The following is a 20,577-nucleotide window of genomic DNA, read 5'->3' on the forward strand; positions in this document are numbered from 1 at the left end:
GAAAACAAAGAACTTTTTAAACTAAAAAACAAAACTGAAAGCAATCCCCACTAAAAAGAAAGAAAACTAATTTGCAATACATTAGACAACCGTCATCCTTCAAATCCCAACTCAAACATCTTTTTAAAGAAAATTTTTATAATCTACTCAGCCCTGCCCCTACCCAAAGAACAGGTCCTCCTAAGACGCAGCCTCCAAGCACCAGACGCCTCTCCTGCCACTTCTGTTACACCACAGACTGGCACGCGGCTCCCTGCCTGGTGTCTGCTGTGCTTATCGAATGTGAGCTTCGCAAGCAAGAACGACTTTGCTTACTACTGACCCCTCAGCCTGACGTCACACAGAAGACAAGTATTTATGAACAAAGGAACAAATATAGACTCCTCTAGCAAATAAAATAAAATCCCCATCCAAAACTATAAGCACACATGTAAGTGCATCTGTTTCAGATACACATCTACTGAATGCATCTACTTCAAAAATACAGATTTGTGAGTGGTGTGGCCCCTCATAAAACTGGAGACAATGGTATTGCATTCAGATTTGGTTTAAGATAATAAACAATGTACAGAGGGCATAATGGTTGGCCAGGTAGCAAAGGTAGCTATGAAAACAAGAACTCGTCACAAAAAGCAGGACTTTCTAAATTATACGGCAGTTTCACTAAACATTTCTGTGCTCGACTAGAGTATAACATCTTTACAGAACAGTAGGCTGCTCGCTGGAAGTAACATCACAGTCAAAAAGTCTGTTTTCTAAACTTGACGCTATGAATGCAGTGATGTAACACGAGTAGGAAACACACACACAGGCATTCCACATGGCTCTGTGCGCGGTGCACACACACTCCTGCTTCTCTGTGAATGCAGCCTACCTGACTCACAAGTTCAGGGATGCCCAGGGCTCGGTCAATCTCCTCCAGGCCTGTGGCATCTGTGTTGCTCAGCAGAGTGTGCAGCTGGTCCAGCAGTGCTCTCTCATCACTCTGGCCCTCCAGGTTAGAAGGTGGTCCGAGGAGATCATCCAGGGAATTCCGAAGAAGGGGCCTACAGAGTGACTTGCAATCAATTTCAATAGTACTTTTTCTTTTCTTTCTTAAAAAAGACATTAGATCATAGTATCCATGTGTACTATTTTGAATGAACAATAATACCTCACATGACTAAATAGTAAACCATGTGATAGCGAACAACATACGGCAGTTTAAACTTAAGACCTACAGTTTTAAAACTTCACCAGGTCATCTTAGAATACCACACATAGCTCCAACCATATTCTGCTACCAAAAAGGATCATCAGACCTTAGGCTTTTGGAGAACAGAAGAGACTGGGGAGGGTGCTATTTTCAAAACAAGAATAGAAATGGTAGTAATTATGATACTTGAAAATTTGGTAAGGCAACAAAAGAAGAAAGGACAGATATACTGAATTATTATATTATATACTGACTGCAGCTACACAACTGTCAACATAGCTTTGTTCTACCTGACCCACACGACTCTCACAAGCATAATACAAGTCCACACACCCACAACAAAGCGCCAGTTCTCCAACACACAGAAGTGTGAATTTGAAACTATTTGTGCACCACTGCACAGAGAAACATTCAAGTTAATAAGCTCATGAAGTTATAGTACTAATTACTGCATAAATTGGTTCATGTTTTTTATTTACTGTAGAATTTGAGTCACAGTTAACACTGACAATAATAATCTCTTACATGCAAATAAGTTACTAAGCTACATCAGATACAGACTGAACCTACACTTTTTCACAGAATTTACAAGGGTACTACAGTTTAAACATTTCAGTGATGATGGTGAAGGTAAACAATTTTAGAAAAGAATTAGTCAATCCATAAAAATCAATTTTCCAGAAAGCTAAGGCACCATTTATACAATCCCTGGGGCAGGCATCCATCTTGTCACATGGACACTAATGCCCCTCCCAGAGAATTCTGGAAGATAAGCATCCAGGACCGGCTCTGAGGCCTGACCCTGACCCTGACCCTAACCCTAACCCTGATGGCTGCGACGCAGCTCTCTCCTCCCCCTGACAGGAGCCAACTGCTTTGCCTCGGCCTCACTGCTCCTCACTATTTGAAGTAGTGCCCCGCAGCAGCCACGTATCTCAGTTACAGAGGATCTTCCCATTCTCTTTCAGATTCGTTACTATGCTCACACTCTTTTTCTAGATAATCCAACACTAAACATTTTAGGCAGAAGTCAAAAACAAAGCCTCACCTATTTTGAGTGGTATGCGGGCCCTGTTCCATGGACAGCATGCCATCTGGCCAGGAACCTGACTGGTTAGGCGGTGCTGCTTGGCCATAGGGATTGACCCCCATTCCCATGGGAATCTCACTAGGCCCTGGGGGAGGAAAAACCACAAATTTCTGAATAAGCCAATATCAGAAACTACCCTAAAATACCCAGTGTCCTTTTTTAGTGACAGGGACACTTACTCATTTGAACCATCTGCTGCTGGGGCTGCTGCTGCTGCTGCAACATGGGTCTCGCGCCCGGGATGCTGTCGGACCGCAGAGGCAAGGAGGGCACAGAGCCCCCCAGGGCAGGTCTGGGCAAAGACGCGTTGTAATCTGCTGCTCTTCCCATGGGGCTGGAGCTCATAGGCTCCATTCTGGCAGCCTTTGAGCTCGGCACGCCCCAGTCTCCTGAAGAAGGAGTCTGATTCACAGGCACATTTCTGTTTGGTCCACCTAAAACAGGCAGAAATAATTAGGTCTTCCCCATATTATAATGAACTCTTCCTTGTATCATACCAGTGCGGTCATAACATTCATCAACCTTGACAAAAAAAAGTATTCTGGGATGGCCAACTCTGCACAGTGCTGATAGGTTACTATTCTCACGTGTCCAACACAGAATAAGACTCCCAACAGTTTAAACAACCAAAGCATAGAGTAAATGGACACGCATGAAAGAATGCTCATGTTAAACCTGGTACCCAATAAATATGTATGATTTTTATTTATCAGTTAAAATTTTAAACATGAAAGCTGGGGGCTGGCGCTGTGGTGTGGCAGGTAAAGCTGCTGCCTGTGGTGCCAGCATCCCATTTGGGCGCTGGTTCAAGTCTGGCTGCTCCACTTCCGATCCAGCCCCCTGCCGTGGCCTGGGAAAGTAGAAGATGGTTCAAGTGCTTGGGCCCCTGCACCCACACGGGAGACCTAAAAGAAGCTCCTGGCTTCAGATCGGCTCAGCTCCAGCCATTGCAGCCATTTGGGGAGTGAACCAATAGATGGAAGACCTTTCTCTCTCTCTCTGCCCCTGTGTAACTCTGCCTTTCAAATAAATAAGTAAATCTTTTTAAAAAAAGATTTTTATTTATTTATTTAACAGAGTTACAGACAGTGAGAGAGAGACAGAGAAAGGTCTTCCCTTCATTGGTTCACTCCCCAAATGGCCGCTACGGCCGGAACTGAGTCAATCTGAAGCCAGGAGCCAGGAGCTTCTTTCCTGGTCTCCCACGCAGGTGCGGCGCCCAAGCACTTGGGCCATCCTCCACTGCCTTCCCAGGCCACGGCAGAGAGCTGGACTGGAAAAGGAGCATCCAGGGCTAGAACCCGGCACCCATATGGGATGCTGGCGCCGCAGGCGGAGGATTAACCTAGTGCACCACTGCGCCAGCCCCATAAGTAAATCTGGAAAAGGACAAGGACAAGGACAAGGAAAAAGAAAAGACTTACTGAGTCCCAATTATTTAAACAATTTTAAGTGTCTTAAATTTTCTTTGCCAAAAAGAAACTTTTGATCCCAGATACTAACTAGAAATAACATACCCGTATTTGAGCCATAACTTTCATGGGTATCCATCACTCTGGGGTTCCCACCCAACATAGGCTGCTTTGGTAACATGGGAAAAGCACTGATGTTCTTCACTGGAGGACTTGAGCCAGCAGAAACAGGGCTGTCTAGAGACGCCGCTCGGCCGTACGGAGGACGAATGGACTGCACAGACGGTGGGCTTCTCAAACCTGAGAAAAACAGAGGCACAACACGTGTACACAGATATCCCCTGATGACACACAAAAAAATCGAGCACAAGACATAAACATTAAAACTCTCCAACCAAGAGCGCCTCCCTCTCATGAAAACAAACACTACCTTCCTTTACAAACGAACACTAAGGAGCGGGTACCATGAAGCGGTTAACAAGTCTGCAACCCATACTAGAGCACAAGTTCAAGTCAGAGCTGCTCCACTTCCAATCCAGCTTCCTGCTTATGTGCCTGGCAGCCACCAACAACAGTCTAAGTTTTGGGCACCTGCCACCAATGTGGGAGGCACAGATGGAGTTCCTGTTTGCTCGCTTCAGGCTGGCCCAACCCTGGTTGTTGTGGGCCTTTGGGGAGTGAACCAGCAGATGGATTATCTGTTGCTGCTCTGTCTTTCAAGAGGATAAAAATTCAAAAAAAAAAATGTTTTTTAATTAAATAAATAGGGGCTGACATGTGCTTCAGCACATTAGATTGCCTCTTTTTTTTTTTTTTTTTAAAGATGTATTTATTTATTTGAAAGAGTTACACAGTGAGAGAAGGAGAGGCACAGAGAGAGACAGAGATCTTCCATCCACTGGTTCACTCCTCTAATGGCCACAATAGCTGGAGCTGGGCCGATCTGAAGCCAGGAGCCTCGAGCCTCTTCCAGGTCTCCCAAGTGGGTGCAGGGGCCCAAGGACTCGGGCCATCCTCCACTGCTTTCCCAAGCCATAGCAGAGAGCTGGATCAGAAGTGGAACAGCCAGGACTCGAACCAGTGCCCATATAGGATGCCAGCATTGCAGGTGGCGGCTTTTACCTGCTACCCCACAGTGCTGGTCCCTAGATTGCCTCTTGTGAGACTGGTATCCCACAGTGGAGTGTTGGTTAGAGTCCCATCCATGGGTCAGCTCTCCAAATGGCCACCTTGGCTGGACTAGGCCAAGCAGAAGCCAGGAGCCAGAAGCCAAGAGCCTCTTCTGAGTGCTCTTGTCCAAGTACTCGGGTCAAACTCTGCTGTTTCCCAGGCACATTAGCTGGAAACTGGATTGGAAGTGGAACAGCCTGGACTCGAATTGGCACCCACATGGGAGGTCAGTGTCACAGGCAGCTTAACCTGTCATGCCACAATGCCGGCCCCCAAAGAACAAGTTTTAACCTATAGTTTGAGTTGCTTTTTAATCCAATTCTCTGTGGCTAAGAAAAATATATGTCCTAACACCCCAACACCTACTACTCATCTAGAATAATCAAAGATGGACATACTGACATATTAATTAGAAATGGGAATTTAAAACAGGAAACCAAAGGTTTTTAAATCGCACACATTAAAGACTGGCATAAGAAACTGAGAGGCAGAGTTTGTTGTGCAGTTACGTTAGTCACGCCCGCCTTCGTGTTACAGTGCACAAGTGTGCAGCAAAGTTTCAGACAGCAAACACCAACCTGTTGGTTCTTTCTTACCCAAAGAATTCGTTCCTTGAAACATCTGTTGCTTAGTCCCTGGATGACTGCCATTTGTGGATATAGAATTGTTGTAGAAGTCAGAACTAGTTAGATCACCAAGAATAGCATCCAGATTATCCAGCTCTCCAGATCCCTGAAAACAAAACTTTAAAAATTAACCTGCAGGCATCACTAGATACACAAATACAAACACACTCATCAGGATACAGGAAACGGGAACAAGCTAACACGAGTTCCCTGAAATAATAATGCCCAACTTTAGAGCTGGTTTACATGAACCCCTATCCCTATTCCTGCTCATTATGACAGCTTCAAGCACTGAGACAGATCACTGGATTTGGGAGCAATCCCAAAAGAGCTTTGGTCCATAAATTTGGTATACACCACCAGGTTAAACAAATTTAAGCCCACATCCTAACTGTAAGACCACCCAAGCCTTTCATGTGTTCACAGGTATATATTACCACCTTCTGGTGTTCCTCAAGTGGGATTTGGGAAATGATTACATAGAATGGGACTGTATGCAAGAAAGTTAATTATTGGGTAACAATAAAAATTACGTTGTTCAAATCTAAAGTTTTTTCCTGATAATTTCTACCATGCCCTTAATGACCCAAACTGTTCATTCCAACCAAAAACATCTCCATGAGAAATCTTCAAACTGACCACAAAAAAAGTTATATTTACATTTTAAAACATATACATTTGATATTTCTAAAATGCAGCACAGTAACTTTACTGGGGCCCAAAACAATGACAGAACAAAAGCAAGAATCATTTCCACTAACTAAACCTGAAATAAAAGAACTGTCTTTTACTGTCTCCCTACTACAGAAATGAAAGGCCGAGACACGGTGACTAGGCGGCGCGGAGGACAGACAGATTACCTCTTCACTCGTTTCCGTCTTGACTTTCGATTCCTTCTCCTGACTCGAGCTGGGAGTGGAGGAAGTGCTGCACGGGTTCCCTTTGCTTTCCACTAGGTGGGGCTGCAGCTCTTTGGCGAGCGCGTCGCTGGGGTCATCCCTGTCCAGCAGGTACCTGAGGAGCGCGTTGTTCTCCTTCTTCTTGGGACTCAGCTGCTCCTGCTTGACACTCCCCTCCCCGCAGGACGCCGCGCTGCTGGTGTCCTTCCCGGTGGCCTCGGCAGTAATCTTGGCGACTTCGGCTGGCGAGTTCCCATTCTGCAGCAACTTGTGCAAAATCCGGTGCTTCTCCTGCAGCAGTGACCCGTGCATGTTGGAGGTGGAGGACACGCCCCCCGGGGTCGAGGATGAGACTCCAGAGGGGCTGGTGACGCTAATGGAGGAGTCTTTACAACTGGAGTCGAGCGGGGAGTTGGTCAGGGAGGAGTGGCCGCGGTCGTCAGAAGAACAGGTGAGCAGCTGCAGTAGTTTCTTGTGGCCTTTGCTCTCCAAAGGGCCCCGCTGACTCTCTGGCCCCTCAGCACCACCCTCCTTACCCTCTTTGTCACCGAGGTGATCTCTACTGTTTGACTGGCAGATTGAACTCTCCACTGGGTTCTGCTCACAAAAGAAGCCTAAGGGACTTTTGGAATCCTGACTGCTCCCTTTACTTGGCTGGGCTATATTCATATTTGGAGAGTTGTCTAATTTGGGGCCTGGTGAAGACAGAGTGGATAAGAGAGAAGTCCCCACGCCCTCGCTGATGGCTTGCAGGGCACTGAGAGAGCTGCTGGAAAAGCTGTGGCTCCCGCTGCTGCTGGCAGATCCCATGGGAGAGTGCACCCCTGGATTTGGAGAGAAGTTGGGGAAAGAAGCTATCAGACTAACAAAATACCACTTAATTCCTCAAAGTTCCTACTATAAGATAAATTCACTTTACAAGAGTTACAGTGATGACAGAAAGAAAAGAAGCCACTTAAAAACAAAAAGCAGGGGCAGCATTTGGCCCAGTACTTAAGATGTGCAAGTGCTGCATTGGAAGTGTTCCGGCTCAATCCCCGATTCTGGCTCCTGACTTCACGTTTCTGCTAACATGGCCCTGGGAGCAGCCGGTGATGGCTAAAGGAGAGGGGTCCGACTCATGGGGGACCTGGATATAGTTCCCAGCTCTGGCCCTGGCACAATCCTGGCTGTTATAGGCATTTGGGGAATGAACCAGCAGACAGGAGTTCTGTCTCTGTTCTCAAATAAATAAAAATTTAAATAACTTTAAAAAATAAAGAAAAGGAAGCGCCCACATGAATACCTGCAACAGGAGAAAACTGATGTGACGCCATCTTTGGACTACCGCGGTTACGAGGAGAAATCATGATGCTCTGCTGGCTGGGGCCCAGACCAGGACTCCCGTGGGGGGGGCTGCTCACGCTGAGCCCATAGCTGCTGCTCTGGTACGAAGATGGCGACTGCATGCTTGGCCCAGGCGTCAGTGAGGTTATGTTACTGGAACCCCCATACCTGGCTCCACTCATCTGCCCTGTGGGGCTGGGGTCTGCCAAACCATAGGCCCTGCTGCTCAGCATCTGTAAGCCTTGGTTTGGTGACATGTTCATGCCACCCACAGAACTGTTACACGCAGGTGCAGGAGGCCTAATGCCTTGTCCAACAGAGTTTGTGTTTGGTCTATACCCATTCTGTTCTCTGCAAAGAAACAAACAGCAAACATTCACTACAAATACAGGTATTCACTGAAGCCCTGAAACAGACTTTTCTTTTTTAAAAAAAAGATGGAGTAACTGCCTAGGAGTTTAACTTCTTCAATGCTATTCCAACACCTAGTGATAAATTCAATTTAGGCACTGATCAGTTATTAACCTAGTAACGCACTTTACAATAAGCATGAATACCACACTACAGCACTGTTAACCGGAATCACAGCTGGGCTCTACTGGAGTTGCCACAGGAGTTAACCTGGAGGAACTTGCAAATTACTCAGGAAAACGAACAGGTGGATATCTTCCCTTCAGGCACCGCCCATTTACCATTAGCAATACCAATAGCAAGAATCTTTTGTTCTTAAAGCATACTTTCAAATTTCAAATTCAGTTTCTAAAAGCAATACAATACATCATTCGAAATGAAAGGGAACAGATGTAATCAGATTTTATATGCTCTTTTATCCACAAGCTTTCCTAGCAAGTAATTATTTAATGAATACTTCCTTTCACATAAAAATATAACCTTAAAGAAAACATACCTTAATTTAGGCATCTAAATGCACTTCACCTAACCCAACCTTAACATTGACACATCTTGAAAACACTGTTGCATTTAGTCCAAGAATACATCAGAACATATCATTACCTCTGAAGAAAGTGAGTTGACACAAAGCCATGCCGGTCATTTGTTACAGGATTCCGGAAGAGTTTGCTCTTTGTCTGTGCTGTCACTATAGTGCCATCAGCCAGGGAAAACCGATACACTGGGGTTTCTGCATGGCCATGTATATACGCTTTGGGGAAAATATTCCAGCATTAGTCATGACAAGCAGCAAAATAAACATATGTAAGGAGACTGGACTTGCAAAACTATGCATGAGCAAAAGTGTGCTCAAGAACAATCCCCCAACACACACACACATACACACACACAGACACGCATACACACTATGGCAGTCACATGTATAGTTAGTGTTTTATAGCACACCCAAGACAGCGACGAATCAATTCAAATATCTGTACCTTCTTGATAGTGACGCTTCTGGGTCCCTGGCTGACCATCATTAAGGCTAAAAAACCTCTGGATACACCTTCGGATGGTATCTTCAAAGCCAGGCCTCATGGAGGATCTCAGAGAATTTGTGTCTATGTTGACAACCTTTCCTATTCAACAGAAAACAAAGATTTAAACCCAACCCAGAAGTACTCACTGGCTTAGCAGTGTGGAGTAAAAGACATTACATCTTTGCTCTACCTCCTCTGCTCCAAATTTGTTACATCCAGAGCTTTTCTTATTAGGGACAAAGTCCACAGAATACACATTATTTGGTCTTTGTCCAGGTTCCTGGCACAGAATTTCTAAAGTCTTGGAATTTCCTATGTGACAACAGTGTCCTGTGTCCTTTACCAGCTCAGCTCCTTTGATCCAGCTGGGTTTATTCCAGAGAAGTGACCTGGGGTGGCAGACTCTGGAAGGCCAGGACAGTGGGCGGGGCCAATAATCACTAAAAGAGCAATGATTAGAGGATGAGAACTTGCGGCACCACCCACTGACCTCCAGGAAATGGGGGAGGAGGTTTTGCTGGAGATTAAGCTTTAGAAAAACCTTTGAATAAAAGATCTCATGCGCTTCCAGGCTGATGAACAGACATCAAGGCGCTGGATGGGCTGCACGCCTGGAGGCGGGACTGAAGCTCTTGGCCCCCATCTTCACTCTGCTCATCAATACTTGGTTCTACACATCTCTTCCACCTGGCTGTTCCTGGGTTGTATCTTTTACAATGAATCATTAAACATAAGCACTGTTTGATTTCTTGAGCCATTCCTGCAAATTATCAGACCTGAGAGGGGGTCAAACAGACGTAGGAAAGCTGCCTACAACTGGCATCTGAAATGTGGGCAGCTTTGTAGAACTGAGCTGTTAGCCCTCAGGATCTGACAGGAGCTTAAACTGTAGGACACCCAATGGTCCATGTGGGGAGAGCCCCACTCGGTGTCACAGTGACGCATGAGCACACAGGAACAGGGCTCTCAGATGCTGTGTGAAACATGAGCGACTCACACAGCTCCTCCTCCCTGGATGCTCATAACAAGTCCAGACAATTGAGGTTTGCTGTCACCCAGCAATAAACCTACCCATAAAACTGCTGGTCTGATAAAACTCTGCCTGCAACCAGGAAGGAAGAGAAAACACTGAAAGACAGAAGCCATTTTTCCATCCGAAAAGTCCCTCATCTTTGTACACTTAAAATCTAAACTAAGAGAGTTAATCAAATACCCATTTCCACACTTCTTACAAGTTTCTGACAACTTCTGTTTAACATCAAACATACTGGAGAAGCCAAATTTACATACTGAAAAGCGCTATGAAATAGATGAAGGTGGTCCTTAAAGACTGAGTCTTTTTGCTCTTAACAGCACCAGGGAGACTGGCAAGAACAAGCACTTCACAAAACAGAGCAGAAAGGGAGCCCCCTAAAAACCGCGCCATCTGTTTCCCAGGGAAGACTGGTATGCACCAGCTGTATTCAATGTAAGAAATACTGGGGACCAGTGCTGTGCAGCACCAGGGTAAGCTGCTGCTCGAGACACCGACATTCCACACTGGAGCGCCAGTTCAAGTCCAGGCCGCTCTGCTTCCCCACTTCCAACCCAGCTCTCTGCTAATGCACCTGGAAAAGCAGCAGACGACGGCTCAAGTGCTTGGGCCCTGCCACTCCATGTAGAAGACCAGAATAGAGTTCTAGGCTCCTGACTTTGGCCTGACCAAGTTCTGGCTGTTGAGGCCATTTGGGGAGTGAGTCAGTGGACGGAGATCTCTCTCTCTCTCTCTCTCTCTCTCTCTCTCTCTCTCTCTCTCTGATACTCTTTCAAATAAATAAAGAGCTAAATAAATCTTAAAAAAAAAAAAAAAGTTTATTTGAGAGGCAAAGCTTCAGACAGAGAAGGAGAGATGGCCACAATGGCCAGAGCTAAGCTGATCCAAAGCCAAGAGCCAAGAGTTTCTTCCAGGCCTCCCACGTGGGTATGGCTTTTCCAGGCCATCTGCAGGGAGTTGGATCAGAAGTGGAGCAGCCAGAACTCGAATCAGTGCCAATATGGGATGATGGCAGGGCAAGAAATGGCTTAACTCACTATATCATTGTGGCAGCCCCAATAAATCTTTTTTTAAAAGAGAAATATTAGTAACACTCAAGGAACCAAAATTATATTTCATAGCCTCAAAAGTTTTATGTTTTAAAGTGAGTCTTGCTAATCTGCAGAATGAAAAAAGTTGGATTTAGAAAATTCAAACCAATTACTGAGGATGTCCAGGGCAAAAGCTATATGACCAATGTCCATGGTATGGATTCTGTCCACAGCAAAATGTGCTCCACAGTCAAAATGGCAGACGAGGACTGAACCTCATGTTGTGGTCTTATACCACAAAAGGCTTCACTAAAAATGCGTACTCAGATCCAGGCAATCTCATACCACAGCAAATCCCAAAGATAACGGAAATCATGACCCAAGATGTACAACTACCCTGAAAGAAGTGGTAGACGAACTGACTCAAGAAAATTGGAAAAGACATAAAATAGGTCTGCCAATCCATTTATCCTCTATAATACAAGGGGTCTTTGGAAAGTTCATGGAAAATATATGCTATGAAAAATGTATTCATGGATTCCAAAAATTTTTTTGCTCCAAAACAAATCTATGTTTTAAATTAATTTTTCCATAAACTTTCTGAAGTACCCTCATATGATCACTACAGCCAAGTTTGGACTGGGAAAATTCACAGAGCTTCCTTAATTTTCTAAAAATAGCTCTAAAAAAGCTACTAAGAATGAGAAAGGAACAGATGTGGAATAAGCCAATTGATAAGCCATCAGTTTAAGAATCTATTTAAAATTCAGACTTTAAAAGATTTATTTATTTGAAAGGCAGAGTTACAGAGAGAAAAGAGAGGCAGAGAGATCTTCCATCTGCTGGTTCACTTCCCAAATGGCCACAACCGCCAGGACTGGTCCAAGCCAAAGCCATGAGCCTGGAACTCCATCTGCGTCTCCCGCCAGGGTGGCAGGGACCCGAGTACTTGGACTATCTTCCACTGCTTTCCCAGGCACATCAGCTGGGAGCTAGACAGGAAGTAATCAGGACTCAAACCAGAGATTATATGGGATGCTGGCATTGCAGACAGGGGTTTAATCTGCTGCACCACAACACCAGCCCCTAAAATTCAGATTTTTTTTTTATTTTTTTTTTTTTGACAGGCAGAGTGGACAGTGAGAGAGACAGAGGGAAAGGTCTTCCTTTACTGTTGGTTCACCCTCCAATGGCTGCCGCAGCCAACGCGCTGCGGCCGGCGCACCATACTGATCCGAAGCCAGGAGCCAGGTGCTTCTCCTGGTCTCCCATGCGGGTGCAGGGCCCAAGGACTTGGGCCATCCTCCACTGCACTCCCAAGCCACGGCAGAGAGCTGGCCTGGAAGAGGGGCAACCGACCGGGACTAGAACCTGGTGTGCCGGTGCCGCAGGCGGAGGATTAGCCTATTGAGCCACGGCGCCGGCCCCTAAAATTCAGATTTTTAATGGTAATAAGTAAAAGATCTTATTAGTGGGGGAAACAATGACAAGGAAGAACAAATGCACTCCAGAAAATACCTGTGCACTGTGAAAGAATAAAGACCTGTCCTAAACCACCTCCTGAGTTTAGCCTTAAGCCGTATGACAAACACAAAACAGACGCTCAGAAAATGTGCACTGAATGAAACGCAGAAGGGTAGAGGATACATTCTCTCCAGAGCGTTAAGTACAACAAACTACAATGGAATGGAGCACAATCAGAAGGTGCCACAATTATGGCAAGACAGCTCTCAGTCTTAAACTACGTCAACCAGAAACAGTAAGACTTCTTATTTAGTAATTTCTAACCTGTGTAATTGCTATGGTTTGCATGTTTGAGATCCCCCAAAGGCCCATGTGTCAAAGGCTTGGTCCCCAAGTGGTGCCACCGAGAGGAGACTGTGCTCTTGGAAGGTCCTACTCCTAGAACTCTTGGGTAATCCTCCAGAGAGGATAGGAACACACCTCAGTGGGGCCCGCTCCAGTCTCTGCAGCTGGCTCCCATCGTGATGTGCTGCCACCTGCTGGTTCTGACCAGAAGGCACAGACGCCTCTGATGCCCAGTCTTGAACTCTGGACTCCAGAACTGCAAGCTAGTAAGTAAGCAGCCTGTGTCCAAGCGTGCCTTATCGCGATGAGAAGCTCACTAACACAGTCACGAGGTGGGCATCAGGCCTCGTGGTTAAGATGCCCACATCCCACATCAGAATGCCAAGGTTCAATTCCTGGCTCTAGATCCATACTCCAACTTCCCGCCACTACAGATCTTGGGAGGCAACAGGAATGGCTCAAGTAAGATGTTGTCCTTGCCACTGACATAGGAAACCTGGATTAAGTTCCAGGTGTCGACCCTGGGACCCAGGCTACTGGCGGCATGTGGGTAATAAAGTAGTGAATGGGACTGTACATGTGCTCTGTCTCTCAAATAAAATTTAAAAATAATAAACATACTATTTTTATGATAAGGGAAAATATTTGAGAAAATGTTAAAATGTTCCATTTCATCTACTTGAAAGGCAGAACGTGAGAGAGGTGGATCTTCCACCCAGAAGTGGAGCCACCAGGACTCAATCTGGCACTGATGGGAAAGCAGACATCTTGGGGCAGCTTGACCCACTGCACCACAACACCCACCCCATGAATTGACTTTTTTTTTTTAAAGATTCATTTTATTTATTGGGGCCAGTGTCATGGCATAGCAGGCAAAGCCACCATCTGTAACACTGGCATCCCATATAGGTGCCAGTTCATGTGCCAGCTGCTTCTCTTCCAATCCAGCACTCTGCTAATGTATCTCGGGAAAGAAACAGAGGATGGCCCCAGTGCTTGGGCCCCTGTACCCACGTGGGAGACCCCGGATGAAACTCCTGGCTTCGGACTTGCCCGGCTCCTGCCAGTGAGGCCACTTGGGGAGTAAACCAGCAGATGGAAAATCTGTGTCTCTCCTCCCTCTCTATAACTCTACCTTGCAAACAAATATCTATAACCTAATAATAAATCACATCAACCAATAAATTATATTTAATGTAATCATACATATATAGTTTTAAAAAGGTTTACTTATTTATTTGAAAGGCAGAGTTACAAAGAGGCAGAGGCAGAGGTGGGGAGAGAGATTTCTTCCATCCGCTGGTTCACTCCCCAAAGCCAGGAGCCAGGAGCTTCTTCCGGTCTCCTACATGGGTGCAGGGGCTCAAGGACTTGGGCCATCTTCTACTGCTTTCCCAGGCCGGAGCAAAGAGCTGGACTGGAAGAGGAACAACTGGGACAAGAACCCGGAGTGCCGGCGCCACAGGCGGAGGATTAGCCAAGTGAGTCGCGGCGCCGGCCAAAAGTGTATATCTTTATTATAAACAGGTTTAAATAAAAAATACTAAAGTCTGATGCAAAATGCTATTCAGAGAGAAAGTCAAATATCTTTAAATTTGTGGACAAATTTAAGCGTCAAATACAACCACTTAAATACTAACAGCTTTAGTAAAATTCTTGGAGGGTTATGTAAGAAACAGAGGAAATACACAGAAGGCGTTCATGAGGTGGGTGCAGGCACTTACATGATAGTGTAGTACACATGGTAGCATAGTTAAGTTTGATAAGCGTTTCCAAAATGAGAACGCACACACACAGCTTTTACCTGAAAGATCGTGCCTAGTGATAAAGCTCTCGGGGTTAGACGGAAACGCTCTCTCTCCCGTGGTAATGCGGCGTGCCACACAGATCATACAGGACTGCAAATCTACGATAAAAAATGCAACCAGATAAGGACTTCGGGACATCTCTGTTCAAGAAGCAAGCAAGGACACGGAACCCAACGAGAAGAGTCACAGCAGTGGAAGTCACACAACTCCAAGTTCGGCTGATGTTTATTCCACGAGCAATGTATGAACATTCCACGAACATGAATATTCCAAACACGGGACCGCTCTTACCTTCTCCCTCCTCCATCATAGCCCGGGGCTGAGACAGGGCAAAACACTGCATTGTTTCATATCTCTGGCGCATCTCAGGACTGGTGTTTATATCCTCCAGAAGACCATGTGCTGCTTTCATCAACATACGGCAATTGAATGTGTGGCTCTTTTGTCTCTGGGTCTCATTTGACCAGGAAACTCCATTAACTTTGGAAGACAGATTGAAATTACTTTTTAGAAAGCTGGTAGGTGAGTCAATGCTCATCAAGAATCAAGATGCATTTTCTCATTACCCGTGCCTGCCATAATAATGACACTAATGTTTCACAGAGGAAATACAGAAAACATTTGGATAATTCCAATTTGAACAGAAATCTCACTGTATACTTTCTCACTCACTCCATATTTTGATCCCATGAAAAAACAAATTTTCAATTGCCCAAAGCCATGTTAGAAGAGTTTGCTATTGGAGCTGGCATTGCGGCACAGCAGGTTAAGCCATGGCTGTGATGCCAGCTTCCAATATGAATGCCAGTTCTAGTCCTGGCTGCTCCACTTCCTATCCAGTTCCCTGCTAAGGTGCTTGGAAAGGCAGCATGTGGGAGACCCAGATGGAGTTCCAGCCTCCTGGCTCTGGCCTGGACAAGCCTCAGCTGTTGCAGCCATCTGGGGAGTGAACCAACAGATGGAAGATCTCTCTCTCTCATATATATATCTCTATATATGTGTGTATATATATATATATCTCATAGATATCTCATATATATATATATATGTATGTATATATGTATGTATCAAGAGAGAGAGACAGAGACAGAGATAGAGATGGCTCTGCCTTTCAAATAAATTTACAAAGCAGGTAGCTATTAAATACTTGCTTTCTATACAAGTTTGATCTGTGATTTCCTAACAGGTACATTCTATTTTTAAAGAAATGATCGAGGAAAAAAATTTTAAACATATTTAGAAAATACACATTAAGAGCCTACCTGTAGATTTTGGTAAGTTCTTAAGAAAATCCTTTCTATCTTCTTCATGTAAGATGTTGTAGACACTTGTGTTAACCAGGTCCTCCTGCTTATACTGCAGATATTGTGTAACATTTTCTGACACAAACACAATGTTTCCATCTCGATTCACCACAAACAGGAAACCATCCAATGCCTACCAAGGGATCCGTGAATACAGGCTGTTAGTGACAGCTGTAGTCCCCGCCTTCCTATGCTGAAACCCTGGCCCTCAGTATGGCTGTGCCCAAGGTGGGACCTCTCAAAGTAACTAAGGATAAAAGAGGCTGTAAGGGTGGGAGTCTGGTCCAGTATGATTGGCATCCTAGTAAGTAGAGAGAGATGCCATGCCAGGGACACACACGCAGAGAAAGGGCCGTAGCACCGAGCGACAAACCAGTGAGAGAGCTCAGTGAGAGACCATTCTGCCGACACCTTGATCTTGCACTTCCAGCCTCCCGAATGGCAAGAAACAAATTCCTCTGCTGTTACAGCCACCCCGTCTGTAGCACTCTGTCATGGCAACCTTAGACTAAGACAGCAGCCTTAACCATAAACAGAATTTGGAAAAAAATTAGCTGGCAAGAATTATCGCAGGGTGATGGAGTGGTTTAAACCGCCGCCTGCAGTGCTGCCATTCCACATGGGTGGCAGCGCAATTTCCAGCTGCTCCACTCCCCACCAGTTCCCTGCTACTGGGTCTGGGAAAACTGCAGAGGATGGCCCCAGTGCTTGGCAGACCAGATGAAGCTCCTGGCTTCAGCATTGCCCAGGTCCGGCACATGTGGCCATATGGGGAGTGAGCCACTGGATGGAAGATTCATTCTCCCTCCCTCCCTCCCAATTCTGCCTTTCAAATAAAACAAATACAACTCTAAAAAATTATGCCATATAATCAGCATACTACTATCACATGAATTTCAAGCAATGTGGTCTTTACATAACACCACTGTGTACAGCTCAATTTTTACAAAAATAAAAACTATGACAAATAACGGTGAGCTGCCATTTTACTAACATCATTGCTAACACCACCAAGACCATAAAAAATAAAAATAAATTGAAGGGGAAAAAAGGCATCTAAGGACAGCATAAAGGGCTGGCGCTGTGGTGCAGCAGGTAAAGTCGCCGCCCACAGTGCCAGCATCCCATGTAGGTGCCAGTTCTAGTCCCGGCTGCTCCACTTCCTATCCAGCTCTCTGCTATGGCCTGGGAAAGCAGTGGAAGATGGCCCAAGTCCTTGGGCTCCTGCACCTGCATGGGAGACCTGGAAGAAGCTCCCGCCATTTAGGAAGTGAACTAGTGGAATGGAACCTCTCTCTCTGCCTTTGCCTCTCTGAAACTCTGCCTTTCAAACACATAAATAAAAAGTGGATGGGCCCCTGCTACCCATGTGGGAGACCCAGATGGAGATTCAGTCACCTGGCATCAGCCTGGCCCAGCCCTAGTTGTTATGGCCGTTTGGGGAGACTGAACCAGCAGATGAAAGACCTTTCTCTCTGTATCTCCCTCTCTATTGCTCTGCCTTTCAAAGTAAATATTTAAAAAATAAAGTATCAACAAGGCACAACACAATACTGGATGGCCAAAATCTCTACACTTGCCTGAAGTAATAGGGGTCCTAAGGCGTCTTTGTCAATCACTCCCTGACCCGTAGAAGACACGTCAGCTTTCTGAACGTCATCATCATTGCAGATAGTTTTTCCTGAAAAGACAGAGACAACAGTATGAATATAGCAGGTTTTTAGTTACAGATTAAATCTACCTTCGATAGTCCATCAATCAGACACAAAGACACAGATACATGCATACAGAACATTTCCTGGTAAGAGATAATGCTACAGTTTTAAGTTAAAATTAAACTTTGTAGTGACCCGGGAAAGCTAAATGCACTATTCCATGGCTTCCCGAAAGGGAACTACCATGTGACAGGGTAGCAACAACGACCTTCTTCCAACTCTGATCTGTTTCCTAAAGGGCAAAGATGGTCAATCCATCACCCTTTCCCAGGCACTAACCCAATCACTAGTGCTCTATCTAACCAAGGTAGCAAAAGGGCCAAATGCAGGGGCTGGCATTGCAGCCCAGCTTGCTGAGCCTGCAACTCCAGCAACCCATATGGGCTCTGGTTTAAGCCTTGGCTGCTCCACTTCAGATCAAGCTCCCTACCAATGACCGGGGAAAAGCAGTGGAAGACGGCCCAAGTGTTTGGGCCTCCGCCACCCACGTATGAGATGTGGATAAAGCTCCTGACTTCTGGCTTTGGTCTGGCCAAGCCCTGGCCATTGTGGCTATCTGGGTTCTGAAGCAGTGAATGGAAGATATCTCTCTCTCTTCCTCTCTGTAACTCTTTCAAATAAATAAATTTTTAAAAAGGGGGGAAGGGTAAAATATAAACAAATAAGTTTCTCCCAAAAGACTTGAGTATTTCTTACTTTGTATTACCTTGCTCTTTTATCTGACGAATCTGTCTTACTGTTTCCTTTAAAATCGCACATTTATCTGGTTTGACATTGAAAGTGTCAATATCACTAAGATTTGCAGATATCAGTTCCGCCAATTCTTCGATGTATTTACTCTCCTGCTCCCGTCTCCACTTTTCACCCGTGCAGGCAAGACTAAGAAGAAAGGAAGAAAGCCATGATGTTCCCATCAGAAAACAGCAATGAGAGGAGTCAGCTCTCTGAGCAGCAGCACTTTCATGTGGAAACAAACTCATCTCAGCCAACCGAAACCATCAAAATACTGCATGGGAGAATCAGTGTGACAGGAGAAATTCACGCAAACCTAATTCAATTCCACCTTTTTGGTAGGTGTCCTTGGGCAGAACTAGTCTCAGTTCCTTTATCTGGAAAATAGGAATAAATAATCTTTACCTAGCAGAGAGAATGGAACAAAGTATAACCAAAACAGGGATGGCTACGTATTACTCATGGTGAGTTCTGTTAACTGTGGAATGTTTATTTTTCAATTATCACATTAAAACTCAAAAGACACTGACCTTTGCAAATATTTAAATCTACAGAGTGGCTCCGCACAGATAACAGTATTTTGTTTCTTTCTGGTTTTTAAACTTTGATTTTATTCAGGAAAAGAAAATGTCACAAAGTCAAAATAAGAACTTATAATCTCTAAGGACACTGAAGATTCTTATAATAACCTGGATCATCCACCCCAACTCCTCCACCCTGGGAGTGGATTCTTAGAGTACCAGGCTGTTGCCATAAGTTTCAACCTTCTATCTGAATCAGCAATTTTGAAAGCCTCTAAAAAGAGTCTAGGCCGAGACCGTAAATCACTGGAAGCTGCAATGCAGTCCTCTCACGGAAGGAGTGGGCAGGGGAGCCCATGAGGCTCCTGCGCAGCAGTCACGTACCCTGGTCCCGGGGTGTCACACGGCAGCTTGCGCTTTCGCGATTCACTGGCCAGAGGATCCAAGGAGCTTTCTCCTAGTCCACTCATCTTGAACATACATCAGCAACTAAGAAAGAGCAAGAAATGAGATAGAAGCATTATAAAATACTCGTGACTCAATGAAGATGTTCCATGACTGACCGTATCTGGTAATTCAGTACTACTTTGATTTCTAAATTGTTAGGTAATTCCCAACACTTCATCATAAATTGCTATACTGAAACTACCCAAGTATATTCCACTGTAATTACTCAGAATGTTTAGCTCTGAAGCCACACCCCAAATCTGAGCGTGAGTTCCAGTCCCTGCTGCTCTGCTTCCCATCTAGCATTCCTGCTAACAACACCTGGGAAAGCAGCAGAAGATGGCCAAGTCTTTGGGCGCTGCCACCCAGGTGGGAGACCCGGATACAGTTCCAGGCTCCTGGTTTCAGCCTGGCCCAGCCCTGGCTGTTGTGGCCATTTGGAGAGAGAACCAGTGGACAGAAGATCTTTTCTCTCTCAGTCTCTCCCTCTCTCTCTCTACAACTCTTTCAAATAAATAAATAAATAAATAAATGTCAAAAAAACGAAAAGAATAATACACCATCCTCATATTCAGTAACAAGAAGAGACAGTCAAGTCTTCAGAGTTGACAAAATCCTGAACTTTATTTACACTCAAGTAAAGCACAAATAAATCTTCTCTTGTAATCTGGTAAGTGATAAAGTCTAGATTACTTAAGGTCTTTTCTGGTAGCACTCTTTCCCTTTGTATCATTCCATTCATATTAATCACTCAGTGAGCTTTTTCTTCTATTACATCAAAAGAAACCTAGACTGTGTAAATGACGTTGTAAAACTCTTCTTAGAAAGTAGACATAAAACAATGAAACTCCTGAGGTTGGGGGAACATTTTGACAGTGATCCACAGCAACAATTATTTTGATATTGACAGATGGAAAAATAGTATATTTTGGTTAAAGTTTTATTGAAGAAAAAGATAAATGAGATTAGTTTTTCTTACTGAGAACCAACTTTATTTTTTGTCACTATTTACTTACATTTTTGTTA

At 44.9% G+C, this 20,577-nt stretch overlaps 1 protein-coding gene across 13 annotated transcripts in view; it reads right to left on the minus strand.

The window, feature by feature from the left end:
- Nucleotides 1–20,577, minus strand: part of NCOA3 (nuclear receptor coactivator 3) — a 144,623-nt gene that overhangs the window by 17,163 nt on the left and 106,883 nt on the right. For 10 of the 13 annotated variants that reach the window (XM_070051719.1, XM_070051722.1, XM_070051721.1 and 7 more), the window contains 15 exons: nucleotides 19,489–19,593; nucleotides 18,558–18,730; nucleotides 17,717–17,817; nucleotides 16,095–16,269; nucleotides 15,124–15,312; nucleotides 14,829–14,930; nucleotides 9,110–9,250; nucleotides 8,733–8,880; nucleotides 7,678–8,069; nucleotides 6,354–7,216; nucleotides 5,464–5,599; nucleotides 3,803–3,997; nucleotides 2,465–2,719; nucleotides 2,244–2,370; nucleotides 875–1,046 (listed from right to left, as the gene is read on the minus strand). In XM_070051719.1, coding sequence (XP_069907820.1) covers nucleotides 875–1,046; nucleotides 2,244–2,370; nucleotides 2,465–2,719; nucleotides 3,803–3,997; nucleotides 5,464–5,599; nucleotides 6,354–7,216; nucleotides 7,678–8,069; nucleotides 8,733–8,880; nucleotides 9,110–9,250; nucleotides 14,829–14,930; nucleotides 15,124–15,312; nucleotides 16,095–16,269; nucleotides 17,717–17,817; nucleotides 18,558–18,730; nucleotides 19,489–19,583 — 3,264 coding nt within the window. In that variant the 5' untranslated portion in view covers nucleotides 19,584–19,593. Of the gene's footprint in view, nucleotides 1–874; nucleotides 1,047–2,243; nucleotides 2,371–2,464; nucleotides 2,720–3,802; nucleotides 3,998–5,463; nucleotides 5,600–6,353; nucleotides 7,217–7,677; nucleotides 8,070–8,732; nucleotides 8,881–9,109; nucleotides 9,251–14,828; nucleotides 14,931–15,123; nucleotides 15,313–16,094; nucleotides 16,270–17,716; nucleotides 17,818–18,547; nucleotides 18,731–19,488; nucleotides 19,594–20,577 lie in introns of all 13 variants that reach the window. The other 3 variants (XM_051844951.2, XM_070051725.1, XM_070051726.1) reach the window with 2 other exon arrangements.

This window comes from Oryctolagus cuniculus, chromosome 11, assembly GCF_964237555.1.
Source record: "Oryctolagus cuniculus chromosome 11, mOryCun1.1, whole genome shotgun sequence".
NCBI lineage: Eukaryota > Metazoa > Chordata > Mammalia > Lagomorpha > Leporidae > Oryctolagus > Oryctolagus cuniculus.